The sequence below is a fragment of the Juglans regia genome, chromosome 10 (genome assembly GCF_001411555.2).
Source record: "Juglans regia cultivar Chandler chromosome 10, Walnut 2.0, whole genome shotgun sequence".
Classification (NCBI taxonomy): Eukaryota; Viridiplantae; Streptophyta; class Magnoliopsida; order Fagales; family Juglandaceae; genus Juglans; species Juglans regia.
In genome coordinates this window covers 15,262,484-15,282,074 of record NC_049910.1, presented here as the reverse complement: position 1 = coordinate 15,282,074, position 19,591 = coordinate 15,262,484, and the positions used below count along the sequence as shown (strand labels likewise).

General features: G+C 36.1%; 2 protein-coding genes across 4 annotated transcripts in view; one reads left to right on the top strand and one right to left on the bottom strand.

The window, feature by feature from the left end:
- LOC108980700 (dihydroorotase, mitochondrial) overlaps positions 1-5,334 on the top strand; it is a 19,784-nt gene extending 14,450 nt beyond the window's left edge. For all 3 annotated transcript variants that reach the window (XM_035694991.1, XM_035694992.1, XM_035694990.1), the window contains one exon: positions 4,936-5,334. In XM_035694991.1, coding sequence (XP_035550884.1) covers positions 4,936-5,130 — 195 coding nt within the window. In that variant the 3' untranslated portion in view covers positions 5,131-5,334. The remainder of the gene's footprint in view (positions 1-4,935) is intronic.
- Positions 5,335-17,203: 11,869 nt separating this feature from the next.
- Positions 17,204-18,398, bottom strand: LOC118349559 (transcription factor bHLH162-like). Its single transcript, XM_035694527.1, has 3 exons — positions 18,207-18,398; positions 17,692-18,033; positions 17,204-17,562 (listed from the first exon to the last, which is right to left on the bottom strand). The coding sequence occupies exons 1-3, from the start codon at positions 18,369-18,371 to the stop codon at positions 17,419-17,421; spliced, it is 651 nt and encodes a 216-aa protein (XP_035550420.1). The 5' UTR covers positions 18,372-18,398; the 3' UTR covers positions 17,204-17,418.
- Between the last annotated feature and the right edge of the window lie 1,193 nt (positions 18,399-19,591).

Below are 19,591 nucleotides of genomic sequence, written 5' to 3'. Positions count from 1 at the left end.
AGAAAAGGCAATAAGTTTAAAGGAAGAAGTAGAGGAAAAATAAAGACCAAAAGATGAGGTTAGTCGAAGATAACGCAGAATGCGTTTTACAGCTTGCCAATGTGGAATGCGAGGACAATGCTTGTATTGACACACTTTATTGACAGCAAATGATATATCAGGTCTAGTAAAAGCAAGATATTGAAGACTTCCAACGACACTCCTATAGAGCTAAGGATCCTCAAAGGAGGAACTTTCATGCGCAGTGAGCTTGGTTGTGGTGGACATAGGGGTAGACACAGATTTAGACTGATGCATGTTAGTGCGATGTAATAAGTCATAAATGTATCTAGCTTGGGATAAAAAAAGACCATTAACAGTGCGACTGACCTGAATTCCTAAGAAATAGTGCAAATGTCCAAGGAATTACGCAAAGAAACAATGAAATCATTAATCAAAGATGAATCCGATGTTGTGACTACAATATCATCTACATACACTAGAACATAGATTGAAGCAGTAGAGGATGAGAGTATAAACAAGGACGAATCAGATGATGAAGCATGAAAACCTAAATCTAACAACTTATAACTCAATTTGGAGAACCAAGCCCTAGGAGCTTGTTTAAGATCATATATTGATTTTTTGAGTTTACAGAGATAATGAGGAAAGTCAGGATTCACAAACCTAGTCGGTTGTTGCATGAAGACATCTTCCTCCAGATCACTGTGCAAGAAGGCATTTTGTACATCCAATTGATGAAGAGGCCATTTCCGAGTGACTGCAATAGAAAGCAAGAGACGGATAGTAACCGGCTTGACAACCGGACTAAAAGTCTCGGAATAGTCAAACCCAGCCTGTTGATGGAATCCTTTTGCAACAAGGCAAGCCTTACGTCGCTCCAGGGATCCATCAGCATGCCTTTTAGTTTTAAGAACCCATTTTGAACCAAGGACATTGAGATTGGATTTGGGAGGAACTAAAACCCAAGTTTGATTTTGAAGCAGAGCTACGAATTCACTGGCCATGGCAACACGCCAGACCATAAATTTTGAAGCCTCTGTATAAGAGGTGGGCTCTTCGGGAATTATGGAAGACTCAGTGAGGGAGGCCGATGGCTTAGGTGGAGGCCATTTTATGGTTCCATCAGTTCGAATTTTGGGACAGGAATTACTAGTCCTAGACCTTGTGAGCATTGGATGTATAGTAGAAGAAGAAGGATTTGCGTGTTGCGGTAAAGGAAAGTGGGAGTTTGAGGAAGACGGCGCAGAGAGAGGAGTGTTCTGAGATGAAGAATGAGATTCTAGGGTTTGTGAATTTGATTGAGAGCTGAGGGGCATATGGGCTTGGGAAGAGGAAGGAGAATGGGCCAATGAATGAGAGGAAACTTGAGTTGGTGAATGGGCCTACGGGTTAGAGGAGTCAATGTCTAAGTAACGTGAATGATAGTCTTGGATATTTAAGGAAGTCAATGGGCTTGTAGTTAATGGGATAGAGACCAGCGAATGATTTGGACTTGGAGAAGAAAGGGAAGTCGATGAACCAGGAGAGGAAAAAGGAAATTGAGTTTCGTCAAACCTTACGTCCCGTGAGATGTATATACGACCTGTTGGAAGATGAAGACAGTTGTATCCTTTGTGGTCAGAGCTGTAACCAATAAAAACACAGAGTTGAGAGCGCATGTCCATTTTATGACGATTAAAAGGGCGGAGATTAGGCCAACAAGCCGAGCCAAATATCCGTAAAAAATTGTAGTCAGGAGTAATTTTAAATAAGGCTTGAAAGGGAGAGATATTATTTAAGATTGGAGTGGGCATTCTATTTATAAGAAAAGTAGCAGTTTGAAAGGCATTAGCCCAAAATTTTGTTGGTGCAGAAGATTGGGCTAAAAGAGAAAGCCCGGTTTTCACAATGTGACGATGACGCCTCTCAACACTACCATTTTGTGCATGAGAATACGGGCATGTAATGCGATGAGAAATTTCAATATTTTTAAGAAGACCATGAAAGGGACGGAATTCACCACCCCAGTCAGTTTGCACAGCAATAATATTAGAAGAAAATGTATTGCTTACATATTTAATAAAAGCTAAGAAAATAGTGGAAACATCAGATTTTGTACGTAAAGGAAAGTACCAGATGTATTTAGTAAAATCATCCACAACTGACAAATAAAATTTAAAACCATTAGAGGATAGCACATGCGCTGGTCCCCATACATCTAAAAATAAAAGCTGAAAAGGATAACTAGAACGGGAAGGTGATGGTGGTTGTGGAAGAGCATGTGACTTAGCTTGAAGACAAGCATTACAAATGGAAGAGTGAGTGATGGATGTGACTGGGAGATTATTTTGGCGAATAGTGAGAGAAGTTATACGAGATAAAGGATGACCAAGACGGGAATGCCATATTTGAGGAGTAGTTCGTTCACCAATGAGAGCATGACAAGTGGAGGAAGCAGTCGAACATGATATAGCCTCTGCAGCAGTTGGAAGCACGTACAAACCATCCCTAACGGGACCCTGAAGAAGTACCTCCCGGGTATGCAAATCCTTCACCAGGAAACTAGATGAATTAAATTCAAAGAAAACTGAGTTATCTAGACAAAATTGACGTACAGATAATAAATTCTTAGAAATTGAAGGAACATGAAATAATTTTCGGAGAAGGAATTTGCCAGAAGGAGTTGGAAGGAGGCCAGCGCCAGTATTCTGAATAGACAGTGAAGAGCCATCACCAATATTGACTTGTTCAGGACCACGATAAGGCAGTGATTCTAAATTGAGATTAGAAAAATCTGCTGCTGTAAAATGATTAGTAGCTGCAGAGTTTGGAAACCAAGAAGAGGAATAAGGTGAAGATGGAGGAATAGCCGTGTAATTTGCCACTAGAGAGGATGGAGGTGGAGCCTGATATGTGTGTGAAAACCAATGGTAACAAGTAAGAGCAGAGTGACCAACACGATGACAAACTTGACAAGTGGATCTATTAGTGTTCTGTGAAGAGAAGAAATTATGAGAAGGAACCAATGGGTTGCGACCACCCTGACCTCGCCGAAAGCCACGACCACGACCTCGGTTAGGTGGGGCTGACGAAAAGGAAGGGCGAACCAGAGTGTTATCAGCAGAAAATATAGTGCCCAAGAGAGTGGTCTGTGTTTGATGAGCAAGCCTCGACTCATGGTTTAAGAGAAAGCTATAAACCTGAGATGAGGACAATGGTTCGGGTCTAGTGGTAATAGAAGTGACCACAGACTCGTAATCCGACCCAAGACCAGCTAAGAGATAGACACTAAATTCAGAAGGAGAGAGGGGATGTCCAGCAGCATTGCGAAGTGGCTAGCGCTTTGGCTTTATGGAAATAGGCTGAGATTGTTTCAGAACCTTTTTTGAGAGTAGCCAATTGATATTTGGTTTGCATGATATGGGCAGTCGATTGGGCAGAGAAAAGGTTATGGAGGGTGGACCATATTTATTGAGAGGTGGAACAATCAAGGACTTGAGCTAGAACGGTGTCAGTAAGAGAAGAGTTGAGAGCCGAAATTATCAATTGGTCTTGGAGCTGCCATGTAATATGAGCAGGATTGGTTTCATCGGCAATGATGGGAGGTGGGATGGGTAAAGAGCCATCAACATATCCGTAGAGCTGATGACCTTTAAGGAAGGGAAGGATTTGTGCCTTCCAGAGTAGATAATTATCATTTGAGAGTTTGATAGTAATAAGGTGAGCTGCAGAATTTGTGATGGAGGGATTAGGAGATTTGGATTTGGAAGAAGCCATGACAGGTCAAAAAGAAAAGAAAAGAAAGGAAAAAAAAAAAAAAAAAAACTGGACAGGGGTCCTACGGAGCTCGGGATACCATGAAGAGAAAAGCAATGTAAGAGAGACGTTCGATGAAATGCCTCAAAGGGCTCTTGCTTTTCATAATATCATTCGCTACAGACTTCTTTCCTTAATACGAGAGCACACTGTGTTGTACCATATTTATAGGCAATGTCTCAAGTGTAATTCTGTTACAGAGAGAGAAAATTATTCTAGATGCTTCTACAAGATTCCTTTATTCCTGAGCTGGCAATTCTGTTTCTCCATTCTGTTTTGGTAGTGCGTTGGCAGCAGAGAATTGTGTTGAGCAGGTGTGCTCAGGTGCAGAATAATCAGATGCTCTAATACATATCAATAAATTCTTATCTTATAAAAAATTATAGTTCTAACCCAGTAAGTAAAGGGGAATGTGATGAGACAAAAATGAACTGCTTCTGGTAATATATGTAGTTGATGTTGTTTTACATGAGCTTGGATTGTATTGGAGAACTCAATTCGGGCTTCCAACATTCATATTGAGCTCCTGTATGGCTTAGCTCTGTATGGCTTAGCTCATCCAGTTTTAGTGAGCACAGGTCACAATTGGTTGAGCCCAATTGTGACCTGTTTCATTTAATCTCAAAAGTGCACGCAATACAAATCTATGCAACATAAAAATATCCCTGTGTGCGTGTGGGCGTGTGCATATGGATGCTACAACTATCTCTTATTAATTAGGGTTAAGGAGCTATAAGAGACGTGATTTTTCAATAGCACACATCTGGCCAAACGAAATAGTCTTTTAGAAGAAAAAGAGTTTTGCTTATTATTAGTTTTTTCCCAAACTTTTTGTTTTTAATAAAAAAAAAAAAAAGTGAAGGAAGTATATATTTATTGAAATTGATCGCCTTTCTTATTTTATTCATGCTTATTTCTTCATTGTTTTTCTTTGTTCCAGACTTTGATGTGTTCAACGTTTGAAATGCATGAGCTGTATTTTGGATATTAATTTTGGTGAATTACTATATGATATACTGATTGTTGTGTGTGATTGATTAAATACATGAGATAAGGATTTCATGGCTACACACAAAGCAATATTTATCGTTCGTGGAATGACTTGCATGAAACTTACTTGTCAATTGCATCTTTCAGGCAGGTGCACTCGACAAGCTAGAGGCATTTACAAGCTTCAATGGACCAGACTTCTATGGGCTTCCAAGAAACACATCAAAAATAAAAATGATCAGGACTCCATGGAAGGTACCAGAGTCTTTCTCCTTTTCATTTGGAGATATCATTCCGATGTTTGCAGGTGAAACCCTTGAATGGCAGCCGTCCTTGATTTGATTCAAATTTTGTCTTGCTATGTTGAATAGATTGGTGTCATGGAATTCTGTATTTATGTCAATTTTCCACATTAAAACTAGAAGTAGACTGAATTTGGTAATCTTTGAAGCTATAGTGTGAGATGCTTTTTCTATATAAAAAAGCAATATACTGTTCTGATCCCATGTTTAGATGTATGCATTGGGTATAGTTATGAGTTTTTAACGCATGGTAGCCCCTCTCCCACATAAATAAAATTATTATATTTTCTATGGTTGTTTAAGGCTTTGATTAAAGTTCTAATTTAGTTGCTATGTTTCTACTAACTTCAGCATATTAACTTGAACGGTTTGCATCCACTCTCCAAGCCTGATATTTGGTCATTCAGATAGTCTAGTCTAGATTTCAAAGATAATTTACATTTTAGTGAGTACTATAAGCTTCTAACTGAGTAGTATCTAGCTACCTGGTTTTTTATCTTGGGGTATTTTCAGTACGTGTGTGTGTATTCACAAGGCTACTGATAATTGACTTGGGGAAAGCACAGAAATTGTCTTTGTTTGCCTGTCTTTAGAATGATCAGCATAGCCACTAGATGTTGCTGGACTATGGGATTTTGTGAGGATCACAGACACCGCATCTTTCTTGCGCAAAGATTTAAGTTGATGCAGGAAATCAGAGTCAGGGTGGGGTTAGTCGTCCTCACATTACATGGGTCATATAAAATTTCAGCAATGGATTTTTCTCTTATTTACACTAGGAGAGCTTAGTTGAATGCAAACCACATATCCCAAATCTTATGCATTAGGTGGTACTGTTTAGAAATTGCATTGAACTCAAACTTTTATGGGATCTGATACCACCTCCCACGTTAGTCTTTCTGGAAAGCAGACAACCACCTCCCCAGGCGAAATATTTGAATTGGGTTATTTTATAACTAGAAGTGGCATGGTTGGATATCGTTGATTTGGGGTTCCTGTGCAGAAGCTTCAAAAAGGCTTCCAGTCTTTCTGATAACATGCCTAATGGTTCTCTAGAATCTCTTTTGTTTCGAAAGGATGCTAAGATTTTAGATTGAAGTCATGTATTTCATATTGCCCATGGGGCTGCTGGATGCAGAATATAGGCCAGTTCCATTTTGCTAAGCTCATAGGAAAAGATTTAGCTTGGTTTTGGATACCATGGGGGAGACTAGGGTCTGCCTTGCACCATAATGGATTTCAGGTGAAGCTGTCACTCTAAAAGCTGATGTATTTAGGTACTAAATGCTGATTTCTGAAGTTGTTAGGCACTGAAACAGGGACCAGTTTAGATGATGGATGATGATCAATTTCAATGCCCTTACCTTGCTGGATTGTAGGTTAGAAGGTAAATGCTGATCTGGAGAGTTCGTTAGAGTTTGCAGAATTATGGTGCATGGTTTTTTAATTCTTGAGAAAGTTTCACAAGTTGAGCTACCTCAAATCCCCATGGTTCTAATTCAGATTTATGAACATGAATTGTGTTCCCAAGCACCTTTAAAGCTAAATGCACCTGTTCTTTGTTGAATTTCTTGCGACGAAAATGAGGTATTCTCAATGCAACTTGCAATAAAGGATTTGCATCCTGAATCGACGTTAGCTTACAAATCGGCAGTTTAAGCTTTCTTAGTAGCATTTCTGAACATATTCCTTGCCCTGTCCCAACCTGAATAGGATTTGAGTCAAAGCAAAAGTTTCTAAAAGCCCAGCAATGGCCCACCCTATAATTTTGATTGGCGATGAAAATGGACCGGACCTTTGAGCCTAATCCAAATGCACAAGGGCCCGTTTGTTTCCCAGAGGACAATTATTGCTAGGAGCAGGAATATGATAGAGAATAATGATACGAATACAATTATTTTATAACTAGTGATAGTGTTAGTTCATTAAAACATCAACCCTTTTGAGTTTCCCATCTGATTTGGGTTTTATATTTTATATAATTACTTTTATATAAGAGGCAAAAATAGTTGTGAAAAGGTTGTTAATGTATCATTGCTCATATGGTAAAACGTGTCATAATGCGTGATGAATAACCTAGGGGTGGGCAGCGTGGCCCGTACCATGCAGTTAGCAGCCCTATGAATAGTTGTCATGAAGCATAAGAAAGGTAAGTCTACAAACAGTACATCTTTTGGGAAAGGACCAGTTTAGAAGATGCATAATCTGACCGATTAAACTAAATTTTTTCAAATAGATTTTCTTCCCTTTCTTCTTTTTCCAATGATTTATGTTACATACAGTCATTTTTTCGTACTCTTTACGTACTTCTTTGCATACTCTACTGATATGATTAGTCAAAACAGTTATTTTATATTAAAAAAAAATAAAGCAACCAATCACATTTTGATTTCCCAATTACAATGCAGCAAACCTCGGAGACTTTCAGCCTGGCCTTCTTTAAGACCAATTGTGGAATTCTTTACAAGAACCAACATCGGTGTCAGCTGACAACATTAAAGAAAATTTTCTGCATTGTAATTGGGAAAAGAATAAACTTTCACAACTTTTATGCATGCCAACAACTTTATTATTAGAAACTAAGATACAAAGTGACATGAGTTTTATTCTGATACCAAATATAAGAAATTTATATTTCAATGCGCAATGGAATAAGCATCTAGATTTTGAAAGATTTTTCTACCCTATAATCCTTCATAATCTAATAAACAAGCGTGTTATATTCTATGGACTTCTTTAGCACAATTTATTAATAATATTTCCTGATCTTATCAAGCCACCTCATCCATCCATTTTCCTATTGGTACTGGGGGTTTTGCTCTTTCTAGATAGCCTTTATGGGCTAGTGAACATAACATATGTTTCTTGTCGAGAATAAGATCATTACTTAGTAGATTAAGGTAGTTGGATTGACTTCCATTCTTGACTCATTATATATTCCCTTGAAAAAGTGAAGAATCGAAACTCTCAAGTATTGTGGCCCAACAAAGTGGTCGTGTGTGGAGACGTCAGCTGTACGAGTCATGATATGATCAGCCCCCCCCCCCACCCAATTGAAATTGGCACGTGGGTTTATTTATCACATTCTAGCATTTATCATGAGGAAGGAACACCCATCTAAATCATCATCATTACCCTTTCACTTTTTTTTTTTTAATCCTAAACATAGCCCTAAAGTCTCAAGATATTGAGTAAGATAGACCAAGTACTGTGATAGTGCATCAAGTTCCATCCTGGATTAATCAATGATAATGCTCTCTTAATAGTGTATCTAAAGCATATCCCTTTGCCTTCTCCCAACCTACATAGGATTTGAATCCATGCAAGAGCTTTTAACAGCCCTAGCAAGTGATGCACCCTCTTACTATTTTGATATATCATGGATTAGTTCTTTGTGCTTATTTAAGAGAAATGTTTTAGTTAGATGAATTTTATGAAATCAAACTCATAAATTAATGTGACTTAATATAATATGTCATATTATAAAATTATTTTTATTATAAAATAGATCCAACGTATTAAAATGAAGTCACGTTAGTTTAAAAGTTTATTTTTGTATTTTTTTTTTTTTTTTGCAATTGTAACACTACTCCCTATTCACTAGTTTCTGGCGGCAAAATATGGTAAAATTATAAATATAATTATTTTACAACTCATTTTATAGCCAATACCAATATGGTACAGTACCCGATGCCAATAAAAATATGGTACACCCAATGTTAATAAAAAAAAAAAAAAGCTACTCTTCCCGTTGGGGGCTATCGTCGGTGGCTTCTGTTGTGATTTTTTATGTTTAATTTTTTTTATTTAATAATTCAGAAAGTATTTTTTAATAATATTATAAATTTAAAAAAAAAATTAAAAAAATACATAAAAAAATATATGTAAAACATACTAGCATACTAGCAAGAGCCCATGCGGCGGTGGCTGTGAAGATACACAAGTCTACAAAATAGTACATCATTTGGGCAACGAAAAATTGAGAAGAGGCATTGACAGACTTCTAAAAGTTATGTTTTATGATATAATTAATGGTTTACGGTATTTATAACTAATTATGACATATTTCACTTAATAAATTTACTATTCCTACATAGGACTAATTTATAAATGTGTCACACCATTTATAATCTCTGCTTAGTCGGGATATGGAGCTTTGTAATCTCTATCGTGGACATATGTGGTATTTTCTTTAAAGATCTAAGTCTTTAGAGATTTACTGTCTGGACTAGACTATGTCAGTTATGAAAGTGTACTGAAAAGATATTAACGATTGTAATTGATTTGTTTTTCAAATCAACTTTATAAATTCTCTTTTAATGAAGGTTAACACCCGTTTACTCAAATAAAAAAAAAAGGACAACAACCTTGTACGTACGAGTAATTGTCTTTGTGTGTATCATTCATAACATTAAATTAATATATGATAACAGATACACACATCATAAATACAGTTGCTGGGTTGAACACAACCAACTTGTCCGGAATAATAATAATATTGTTACTTATTTAAATAAAAAAAAAGACAGTTGGCCGATTCATTGACTTCCACTCTTGACTTAATTATAAATACCCTTGAAAGAGTGAAAAAGAATCGAAACTGAGGTATTTGGCCCAACAAAGTGATCGTCATGCGTGGATAAAGACGTCAGCTGGCAGCTAGCTATATGATTGAATGAAATTAGCACGTGCGTTTTTTTATCACATTCTAGCATTTATCACGAGGAAGGAACGCCCATATATCTAAATCATAGTTGCCCTTTCAGAATTCGCCTTTTATTATCCTTAACAGAGCCATAATGTTTCTTACCTAACTCTTTAAAATTGAGTGATGCTACCGTCACGGACGGAGCATTTTATAGGCTGTACGTACGCGCAAAAGATAAACAATTATGCTATAGGTACCCCGCGTTGGGTACTTATTGCTGAATTTCCAACCTATTGCATAATCGGCTGACGTAGTTACGATTTCAGAAAATCAAAGCCATCCCAAAGTCAACATTAAAATTGTTTGATAAGCACATGACAAATCTGTCTCAAAAACAAATTATTGTTTTGAGAATGAATTTTTGGGTAGTTGCTTTAGGAGTGGCTTCTTTGTTGAAGATAAGAAGAAGATCCAGCCTTTCATGCTTTGTTTGTGAGTAGACGAAGAAGACGAACTTGTTTTGGTTTAAATATAAAATGTGCCGTTTCAATTTTTTCACGTGGAAGAATGAAGAATGGATACACAAAGATTCCCCACGCCGAGTGCAAGTATTTTTTGAAAGATAAATATTTTTTTAACGTTCATCCCAATGTTTTTGTAAAAGACAAAATTTTAATAAATATGTATGTGAAAATTTAAATATGCTAAAATTAGGCTTGCTATCTGCCCTATGTAGGCCGGCCACTCCACCCACGCACCAATCTGAGCAAGGTACCCTCCGTTGGACCCGCCCTCGAACCCCGTTCAGAATGGGTAGATAGTCCCGCTTGGCTGTCTGGCGGATGGATTGGCCTACGGGTAATTTGACCACCCGTGTCGTCCCCATGCACTATCGATCTCTTGGTGCAAAGGGGTCGTCGATCATGAATTGCTAATAATTATAAAATGGCCCACAGAAAATGGTTATGTATTGGCCGTACTTTAAGTACAGTAACACTACTAGCTAGTACTGTTTTGGTGGGTGTCAACAGATGTGATAATGGCTGTATATAAATATAAATATAAATATAAATATAAATATAAATATGAAAAATAATTTATACAAATTTTAAATAGATTACAAGTTACAAATAAGTCTTTATAAAAAAATAGATCTCATTTAAAAAAAATGTAAAAAAATTTATTATTTATTAATGAGCAGAACTCATTTTTTTTATTATAAAAAATCACTTGTATGGAGTTTGTCAATTGAGACATTTAACTAACATTACACTATATATAAATAGAGTACAGATAGGTACTTTCCCGTGGTGACCATAATCTTACGTACTTGCAGTGGAAGTGCTAGCTAGTGGCCTGGATGGAGAAGTCAAGCCTTTGATCGAGCCACCATGTTTGGTTGTTTTTTTATTTTTTCAACTGATTCATCAGTAGTGTTTTTCACAAGATGTTGTACTGTACGTGCTTTAAAGAAACGCCAAAAATATTATTGATGATAATGGGGAGTGCATGCATGGACTGCCTCGTTTATTTTCGGAGATGAGATGAGATGAGATGAGATTAAAGTTAAAAAGTTGAATAAAATATTGTTAAAGTATATTTTTTAATATTATTTTTATTTTGAGATTTGAAAAAGTTGAATTGTTTATTTTATTTTGTATTGAAAGTTGAAAAAATTGTAATGATTAGATGAGATTAGATGAGATAAGATGAGATGTTTTTCCAAAACAAACGATGCCTTAGAGAGCTCATTGATCAGTTGAAAGTTCTTTTTATTTCTTCCATAATTAATATGCTTATTGATATTGGAAGAAGATGAGAGCCGAAATGAGAGATTTAGAAAATTTAGCGCTATGGCAACATTAGAGGATAGATCATAACTTGAAAACTTATTAGGTATTTTCAGAGTGGGATAAGTGGCATTCTCATCCATATAATCAGATGCTATGTAATTAAAATTGTTTATGTACTAACTTTAATTAAATAGCTTCCCGTGAGGGGATGAGAGTCTAGGACATGTCCATATATACTCCGAGAACTTGATAATTACTCAGATAATTGAGAGTATTCTGATGATAATTCACAGCTAAATACACAATACCTTTGTTTTCTTGGTCGAAAGAAACTAATTACTATAAAGATCAGAAGACCTTAGAGTCACATATATAGTTTCTTGATATCCTCATGCGTGCATTGAACAAGAATGAATCCATGTGCTGCCCACTTAGTAAGATCGGGAATGAAAAATGAAAAACATACAACACATTACACAACTATGTTTTAAAATGAAGGGTATTCATTCATTTTAAAACATCAAAAATACTATGGACAAGGATCCTAATACTATTCTATATTTTACTGTTCATATAAATTAGGACTGTTCATTTGGATTCTGGCAAGAGAATTCGGGTATACTTGGACTGGGACTCGGGTTTCAAACTCGAACAGGGTTAGCCCGGGTCAGACTCAGGCTGGAACCCAAATGAATCCGGGTTTCTTAAAATCTGAATTTCGGGTTCCAGGTTGAACCCGATTTTTTTTTTTTTGTAGAATTCACAAAAAAATAATCAGATAACTAGTGTTGTATTTCTTTTTCCTAATGCTACAGGAAAGAGATTACCCAAATCTCCCGCTCTTCTTTCGCTGGGACCGCCATTACGATTACCATTCTTGTCTTCGGAAAAAGAAGAAGGCGACAACGAAGACAACATTAAGAAGGAAAAAAGAGGGGAACAACTTAACAATGACAAAAATGTATAGATAAAGACAAACTGTGAGGGACCCAAAAAGTGGGTGCCAGAACAAAAAGGTATAGTTGTAGATAAGCACTGGAACTCGGGTGTGAAACAACAGACTCTCTTCTTGTGTATTCATTTTGATTTTTAGGAAGTAGTGACATTTGGGAATTAATATGATTGGAGCCGTTAGAGAGCGAAGTAGTGAACACTGGTTTGTTATGCAAATATGCGAAGTTGAATCCGGATATCAAACAAAAAAAAGTATCGGGTTTAAACCTGGGTTTCAGGTTTAAAATCCGGTACCTTTACTATGCGGGTACCGGCCCGGGTTTGTTTTGGGCCGGAACCCGATTATCCCGGTTCTTGACCTGGTGGGAAAAAACCCGCCCGGATGAACAATTTTAATATAAACAATAAAAATACAGTTCATGTGGACAAAGGTCCGTATCCCTAGCATTGCTCTAGCAAGATATAGTTAATCATCCCATGACTTGATGTGCTATTAACAAATTTAATCTTCCATTTAATGATTGGACCTTATGAATATGCGCGCTATGATCATCATTATAAGCTGCAGATAGAGACCGCATCGACCAATTTAATTGCATACATTTACATATAAGTCCCATTAATTCGAATTCTGCCTCATTTTGTGCTTGTTACAGTGAAAATGACATATATATAGCGCAACTCGAGCTTTACCAAAAGCTAATTGTGACCCCATGCAACAGGAAAGTGGCAAGTACTGCAAGTAGCCATCATTGTACGTATTATTTTCATGATTTCAAAACACATCAGTACCTATATTATTGACGTCCCAGCTATATCATTATCTTCAAACCTCCTCAACCTTTTACACACATTATAATTATAGAGTCCCCTTCAAATTATAATGTCTTTATAACTTGATCAGTCGATCCATTCTCTAGCTTTTCATGCAATGGCTAGCAGCTAGCTGTCAATTAAAAGGACTTTTTTTTTTTTTGTCGCATTAATATTAAGATACTACTATTAATATTGGGGAGGGTTCCGGAATATTACTCCCAACAAAATTTTCACCATAATTTAGGGTTTTCATTATAGGAAACCATCATTTTTTAATATCTATATATATAATAATACACACACACACGCACATACCATCAAATTAGTACTATTAATTATTGATAACCAAGCTGTTTTAATGTGGCTATTTGATGTAAAATAAACAATTTTACATCAAAGCAATATCTGCACGTACACCATCCATTGTGCCAGGTCATTGATCCCTCCAATTATATGATTCTGTCCATACCTCCTTCAACATAATGTTTTTATGAATTTTTATTGATCTTTAATTATTACTTATCAAAGAGGAGAAAACCTAGCTAGGTTTCAGCTAATAAGGAAAATGATACCCTTACACTTTCTTTACTAATTTAATTAAAAATAAATTCAATTTTATAAAAATTGACTTTATTTTTAATTAGATTACATGATTACGTAAGTTAATTGAATTTATTTTCTTCTAAAGTATGCAAGAAGATCATGTTTTGGGATGTGAAACACTCTATGGATCAGCAATTGTTGTTGATCCCACACCCCACACCTGACGTGTGGGGTTTTATTTTTTTATTTTTCTTCTCTTCTCTTCTGTTTTTTTATTTATTTATATTTCTCTTTTCTTCCTGCTCTCTTTTCTTCCCATTCATTTTTGCGTCCATCCCACGAGCTCGACGAAGCCCCCTCAGATGCAAAGTAGATTCCCTACCGAGTCGAAACCCCCTCAAACCCCATCTCCCTAGCAATTCCCTCCCAAAGCCCGTGAACAAATGCCTCGCTCGTTCCCTCCCGAAGGGTGGCAAAACAGATGGGAGGCGAAATAGAGCTAGTAGTCACGGGTGCTAGGCGGCGATGGGCAGAGGGATGAGCGATAAGTCGTGGGTGCTGGGCGATGAGAGGGACGACAACGAGTCGAGGGTGACTAGCGGGGTAGCGCTGGTGGAGGGAGGGTGACGCGAGTGCTAGGTGACGAGGGGTTCCCATGAATAGGTGGGTGGCGAAATGGTCCATGGGGAAAACATGTGGGTGGCAATGGGCAGAGGTCTTCCGACGAGTCACCGGTGCTGGGCGACGGTTGGGACGACGACACTCGAGGGTGCTGGGCAACGGTTGAGACGACAACGCTCGAGGGTGCTGGGTGACAAGAGGGAGGGGGACGTGGGATGCAAAATTTGAATGGGAAGAGTAAAACCAAAGATGTAAAACACATGTTTTGCTTGAAAAGAAAAATTAAATCCACATAAGGTATGCAACGGTTGATGAGGAACAATGACTGATCTGTAGTTAAATTCTTTGAAATTTTTAATCTAGATTCAAATAGCAAAAGAGAAAAAAATAACTGGATAGTAAAGAAGGTGCAAATGTATCATTACCCTTCAGCTAATTTACGCAGGTGTACAAAGATTAGAGTAGGAATTAGTCATAAGCTTCATGCCATAACAAAGCCCTTAAGATCTTTACCATATTTAAGTACCTTTTATCATCTAATGATATATGTTGAGGAAGTAAGCGATTAATTATTTAAGAATAATTACTTTGTAAATCTCAAGTTTGAATTTCAATGCGCGCTCTTTATCGCTTTTCTTGTTATTGGCATATGATTGGGGACTATATAAACTTAGAAAACCTTTAAAACCGAAAGTAGGATCAATTTCGTATATATCATCTTTGAGTTAGTAATCATGAGGAGGATTAATACATGGCTAGCTATCATTTCCTTTAAATTTTATAGGCTTGAACTCTTATAATTTGATCTATGCTATTTTAGAAAATCGCATCTAGCTACCATGCATGTAAATTTTAACCTTTTACATTGCATGACCTTTAGAATATGGAATTCCCAAGAGGATTTGTTGATACAACTCATACAAAATCATGTAAACTAATTCACAAGGTTTTTATTGCCTTAAATAGGCCCCAAGAGCTTGTTCCATCGATTTATATAAGATTCTACTCAAGGCATGCAAAATGTAATCTGATTCACAAGGTCTTAATTGCCTTATTTAGGCCTCAAGAGCTTGTTCCATCAATTTGCATAAAGATCTACTCGCCTCGGGTTTAGAACATCACCTATTGATACCTCTCTTTCATGTTACACAAACCACCTATGCACTTCTTTGTTCTTGTTTATGTAGATGACATAATATTCACAAGCACTCCTCTATCAAGTATTGGTAACTTGATTAGAAACAATTGAAAGTTGAGTTTAAGTTGAAAGACCTAGGTGACTTGTCCTATTTGTTGTGCATTCATGTTAGCCGCAGTGAATAGGTTTACATTTAAAGCAGGCTAATTAAGTACTTGTAGCTAGACCTCTACATCGAGTCAATATGTTGGGGACGAAACCATATATTGTACCTTCTACCTCTGAAAAATATTGACAAAATTCGATGGTGGTCCCTTGGATAACGCTTCATATTCAAACACATTGTTGGCTCTCTTGAATATTCCACTGTTACATGACCTGATCATATCTCTCACTCAGTCAATCAGTTCAACCAATTCTTACACTATCAAACGAGAACACATTTCACCATTGCAAAGAGATTTTTATGGTATTTTAAGGACAAAACAAGTTATGGTCTACTATTTACTCTAGGACCCTTAATCCTACAACCCTATTGCGATTCACATTGGGTAGGGGTTCCGATTCATCGAAAGTGTACAAGTGGTTATGGTGTTTTTCTCGGCAAGCTAAGGAATCAATGGTACCAAGTCTAGCACAGAGTCTGAATATCATTCTATTGCATTTGTGCGCTATTGCTACCACTAAGTTGTTTTGGTTAAGCATGCTCTTTAAGGAATTGTAACTACCTATCAATGGTGTAATAATCTCAATTAGGTTATTGCTCAAGCATCTAATCCAATTTCTCATACTAGAACAATATATAGCACAAAGAGCTTGAGTAGTATTTTATAAGGGGGAAAAATCTTATGCAAGAACATAGCAACTCGGTGCATCTGATCTATTGCAGAGACCAGTGTATAGACATCTTTACAAAAAAAATTGACCTATACTCAATTCTTGTTTCTTTGGGACAAACTCATGATCATACCCCTTGTGAGTTTGGGGGGACTATTAAGTTGCATGATCCATCACCTAAACTTCCATTGAAGCTTGCTGATCATTTAGCTGATCTCAACTAGTCCAAGTCAACCCTTATCTCATGAAGATGAAACTACTTCAAAGATCTTGTTCAAAGTCCCAAATCTGTTTAAACATAATTAAGTTAATGTAAAAGCATGAACTTGTTACATGTGATCATAAGCGCTTATGATCACATGTAACAAGTTTTTAATTTCTTTAACATAGTGCAATACAATGGAATGCTTACTATGGCCGCTTTTTGATCTTGTTACATTATTTTCACACTTAGGACATATAGCATGTCTAAAGAAAACCCATTTCTTGATGCTACAAACCTCAAAATAAATTGTAAACGGACTAAATTATATGGTCTGTGGAATTCCGTTCCTTCAATTTGCTTCTGAGATACTGTTTTTGTTCAGGTTTTCTAAGCTTTATATATATAATTCTTACTTATCAAAGAGGAAATTTAGGGTTGGGGTTTCAATGCTTTTATCTCATTTCCTATCATTGGTATACATGAATTGGAGAACTAGCTAGCTAGCTTAATTACAAACTGATCAAATTAAAGCTAGCTTTGAATCAAAACTAGGCACAATTTCATATATAACATCATGAAATTAATCATCATCTTGAGCAGGAATACATGATGGCTAGCAAGCTAGATAGCTACCATATATATTAATTTCCTTAAAAATTTATGGGCTTGAATTAAGTACTTTTACAATAAGATATATATTTTACAAAATTGCATGCATCTGGCCTCTTGCTACCATGGGAACATCAAGTACCATTCACATTGCTTGAAAATCTTCAGAAACCCCAAGCCTCAGAATTTATAGGAATTAAGTCCCACAGGTCTGGTGATAATTCTACATCACTGGTGGATCCGTAAACTAGTCTCTTGAGCCTCTCCGTCACTTTTGCAGCTCCAAAATCGAAAGAACATCCGACAATCTGCACAAAAATAGGACAAAACGAAATTTAAGTACCCAAGTTTCGACGACATATATATGATCATAATCATGATCTTGAGATACATATAGAATCTATTTTTTGTAAAATACGTATAAGTGATTAAAATACCTCTGCGTGTACTACATGCAGAACTGAGTCCCCAGAAGTCGAAAAGCTGGCATTCAAGACCTCCGCTTGTTCTCCATGAAGTATGTGAATCATCTCATAGAAGATGAACTGATTATCCAGCCCAGTTATCAAAACGATCTCTAGCGTGGAACCGGTTTCTCGGATTTCGATTTTCGGCGATTTTAGACCTGCTGTTTCTTCGAAATTTGTGCATGTATACGGTCTTTTTTTCCTGCTCATTAAGCTCTCTTTCTTCTCCTTGGATTTCTTCAGCTTTGTCTCTAGGCTTGTGATGTAGTTTATTGCTTCATCTATTTGATCAGGAAGTGAGTGTACTGCCTCCTGCATTTCATGGAAGATAATTCAAGATCCGTACATATACATTTACAGACACGTTCACGTACAAATTCTGACTTTCGTTCGTTCTTGGACAAATTTTGTAAAAATTAAGGATGTTTTGTTGAGAGAGGTGGAAAATTAGAGAGAGAGAGAGGGAGAGAGGGGTATAAACGTACCTTGGAGTCGGGGTTTGGGAGGAGAGAATTGAGCCTGGAGTAGAGGACTTTCATCTGATTTCTCCTGTTCTTCTCTATGATCCTTCTTTCTACTTTTGTTGAAGAGGATTGACTTCGCTGATGATCCATTTGTTCTTCTGCTAAGTTAACGACCGAGACTCTCATTAACAAATTACTTCAACAAGTTGATGAATTTAGATGGCTTGCTGCTAATTTCCTTTCCCTTGACGCTTATATATATATTAGCAGTTCGCTTGAAAAAGTGCGAGTCTTGGGAAAGGAACTTTGGGGCCCACAAGCCCGACGTTGATCGTCATGTGTGGGAACGTCAGCCATAGGAGTCATATATCCATTATCGGCCGTCAAGTTTGAAAATATAAAAACAACAATTTTGCACGTGGGCGTTTGAATTTTCTAGACCGGTATCCAGGAAGGAGAACCATCCTCATCCTTTCACTTCAATATATAATTGCTTTTATTTTGTCAACTTGGTGCTAATGTAAAATTAAGGCATCCTTTATTTTTAATTGAGATTAAAATTAAATAAAATATTATTAAAATATATATTTTTAATATTTTTTATTTTAAAATTAAAAAAAATATTTATTTTATTTTTTTTTAAAATTTGACAAAATTATAATGATTAGATGAGATGTGTCGAGAGTAATTGTGAAAACAAATGAGACCAATGAAAAATTCTATTCATCATTCCAACATAGCACACACCACACTTTTTTTTTTCTCTCATCAAATGTGTGATGTATGGATAATGAGTGAAATAATTCAATTAGTTTAAGAAAAATAAAATACAAAAAATTTGAAAAAATAAAATAAAAATAAGTGTGGTGTGTAAGATGATGAGTAGCAAACTAGTCAGAATATGCAAGTCTCGTGCTTTTAAAAAAAGTAGATAAATTTGAGATGTACATAAAAAAAAATTATTTTTTAATAATAAATTTAATTTTTTTTTTCAAAATGAGGACATGAAACTTGCACACAATAAGACCAAAACAGGCTCAAAGGTAAGGCCACTGAGGCCATTGCTTAAGTCCCCACCTTATATGGAAGGCCCCTTAAATAAAACTAAACTTTATTTGTATTTTGTGTTTTTGAGAAAAAATATAGAAGTCACAAATTAAACTAAATATTAAATAAATCACAATTCTCAACATTTTTAATGTGTGCAAGGCTCGATACAAAATTTTATATCTAAAACAATGAATATTTATATTTTTAAGTAATTTTACTAAATTGAAACTTAAGAGAAAATTTATAATGAGACCTCATTTTAAAATTTAAATTTTTATATTAAATATAAAATTTAAATTTGTATATTAAATATAAAATTTTAAGTAAAGCCTTATTATATTTTAAATTTTTAAATA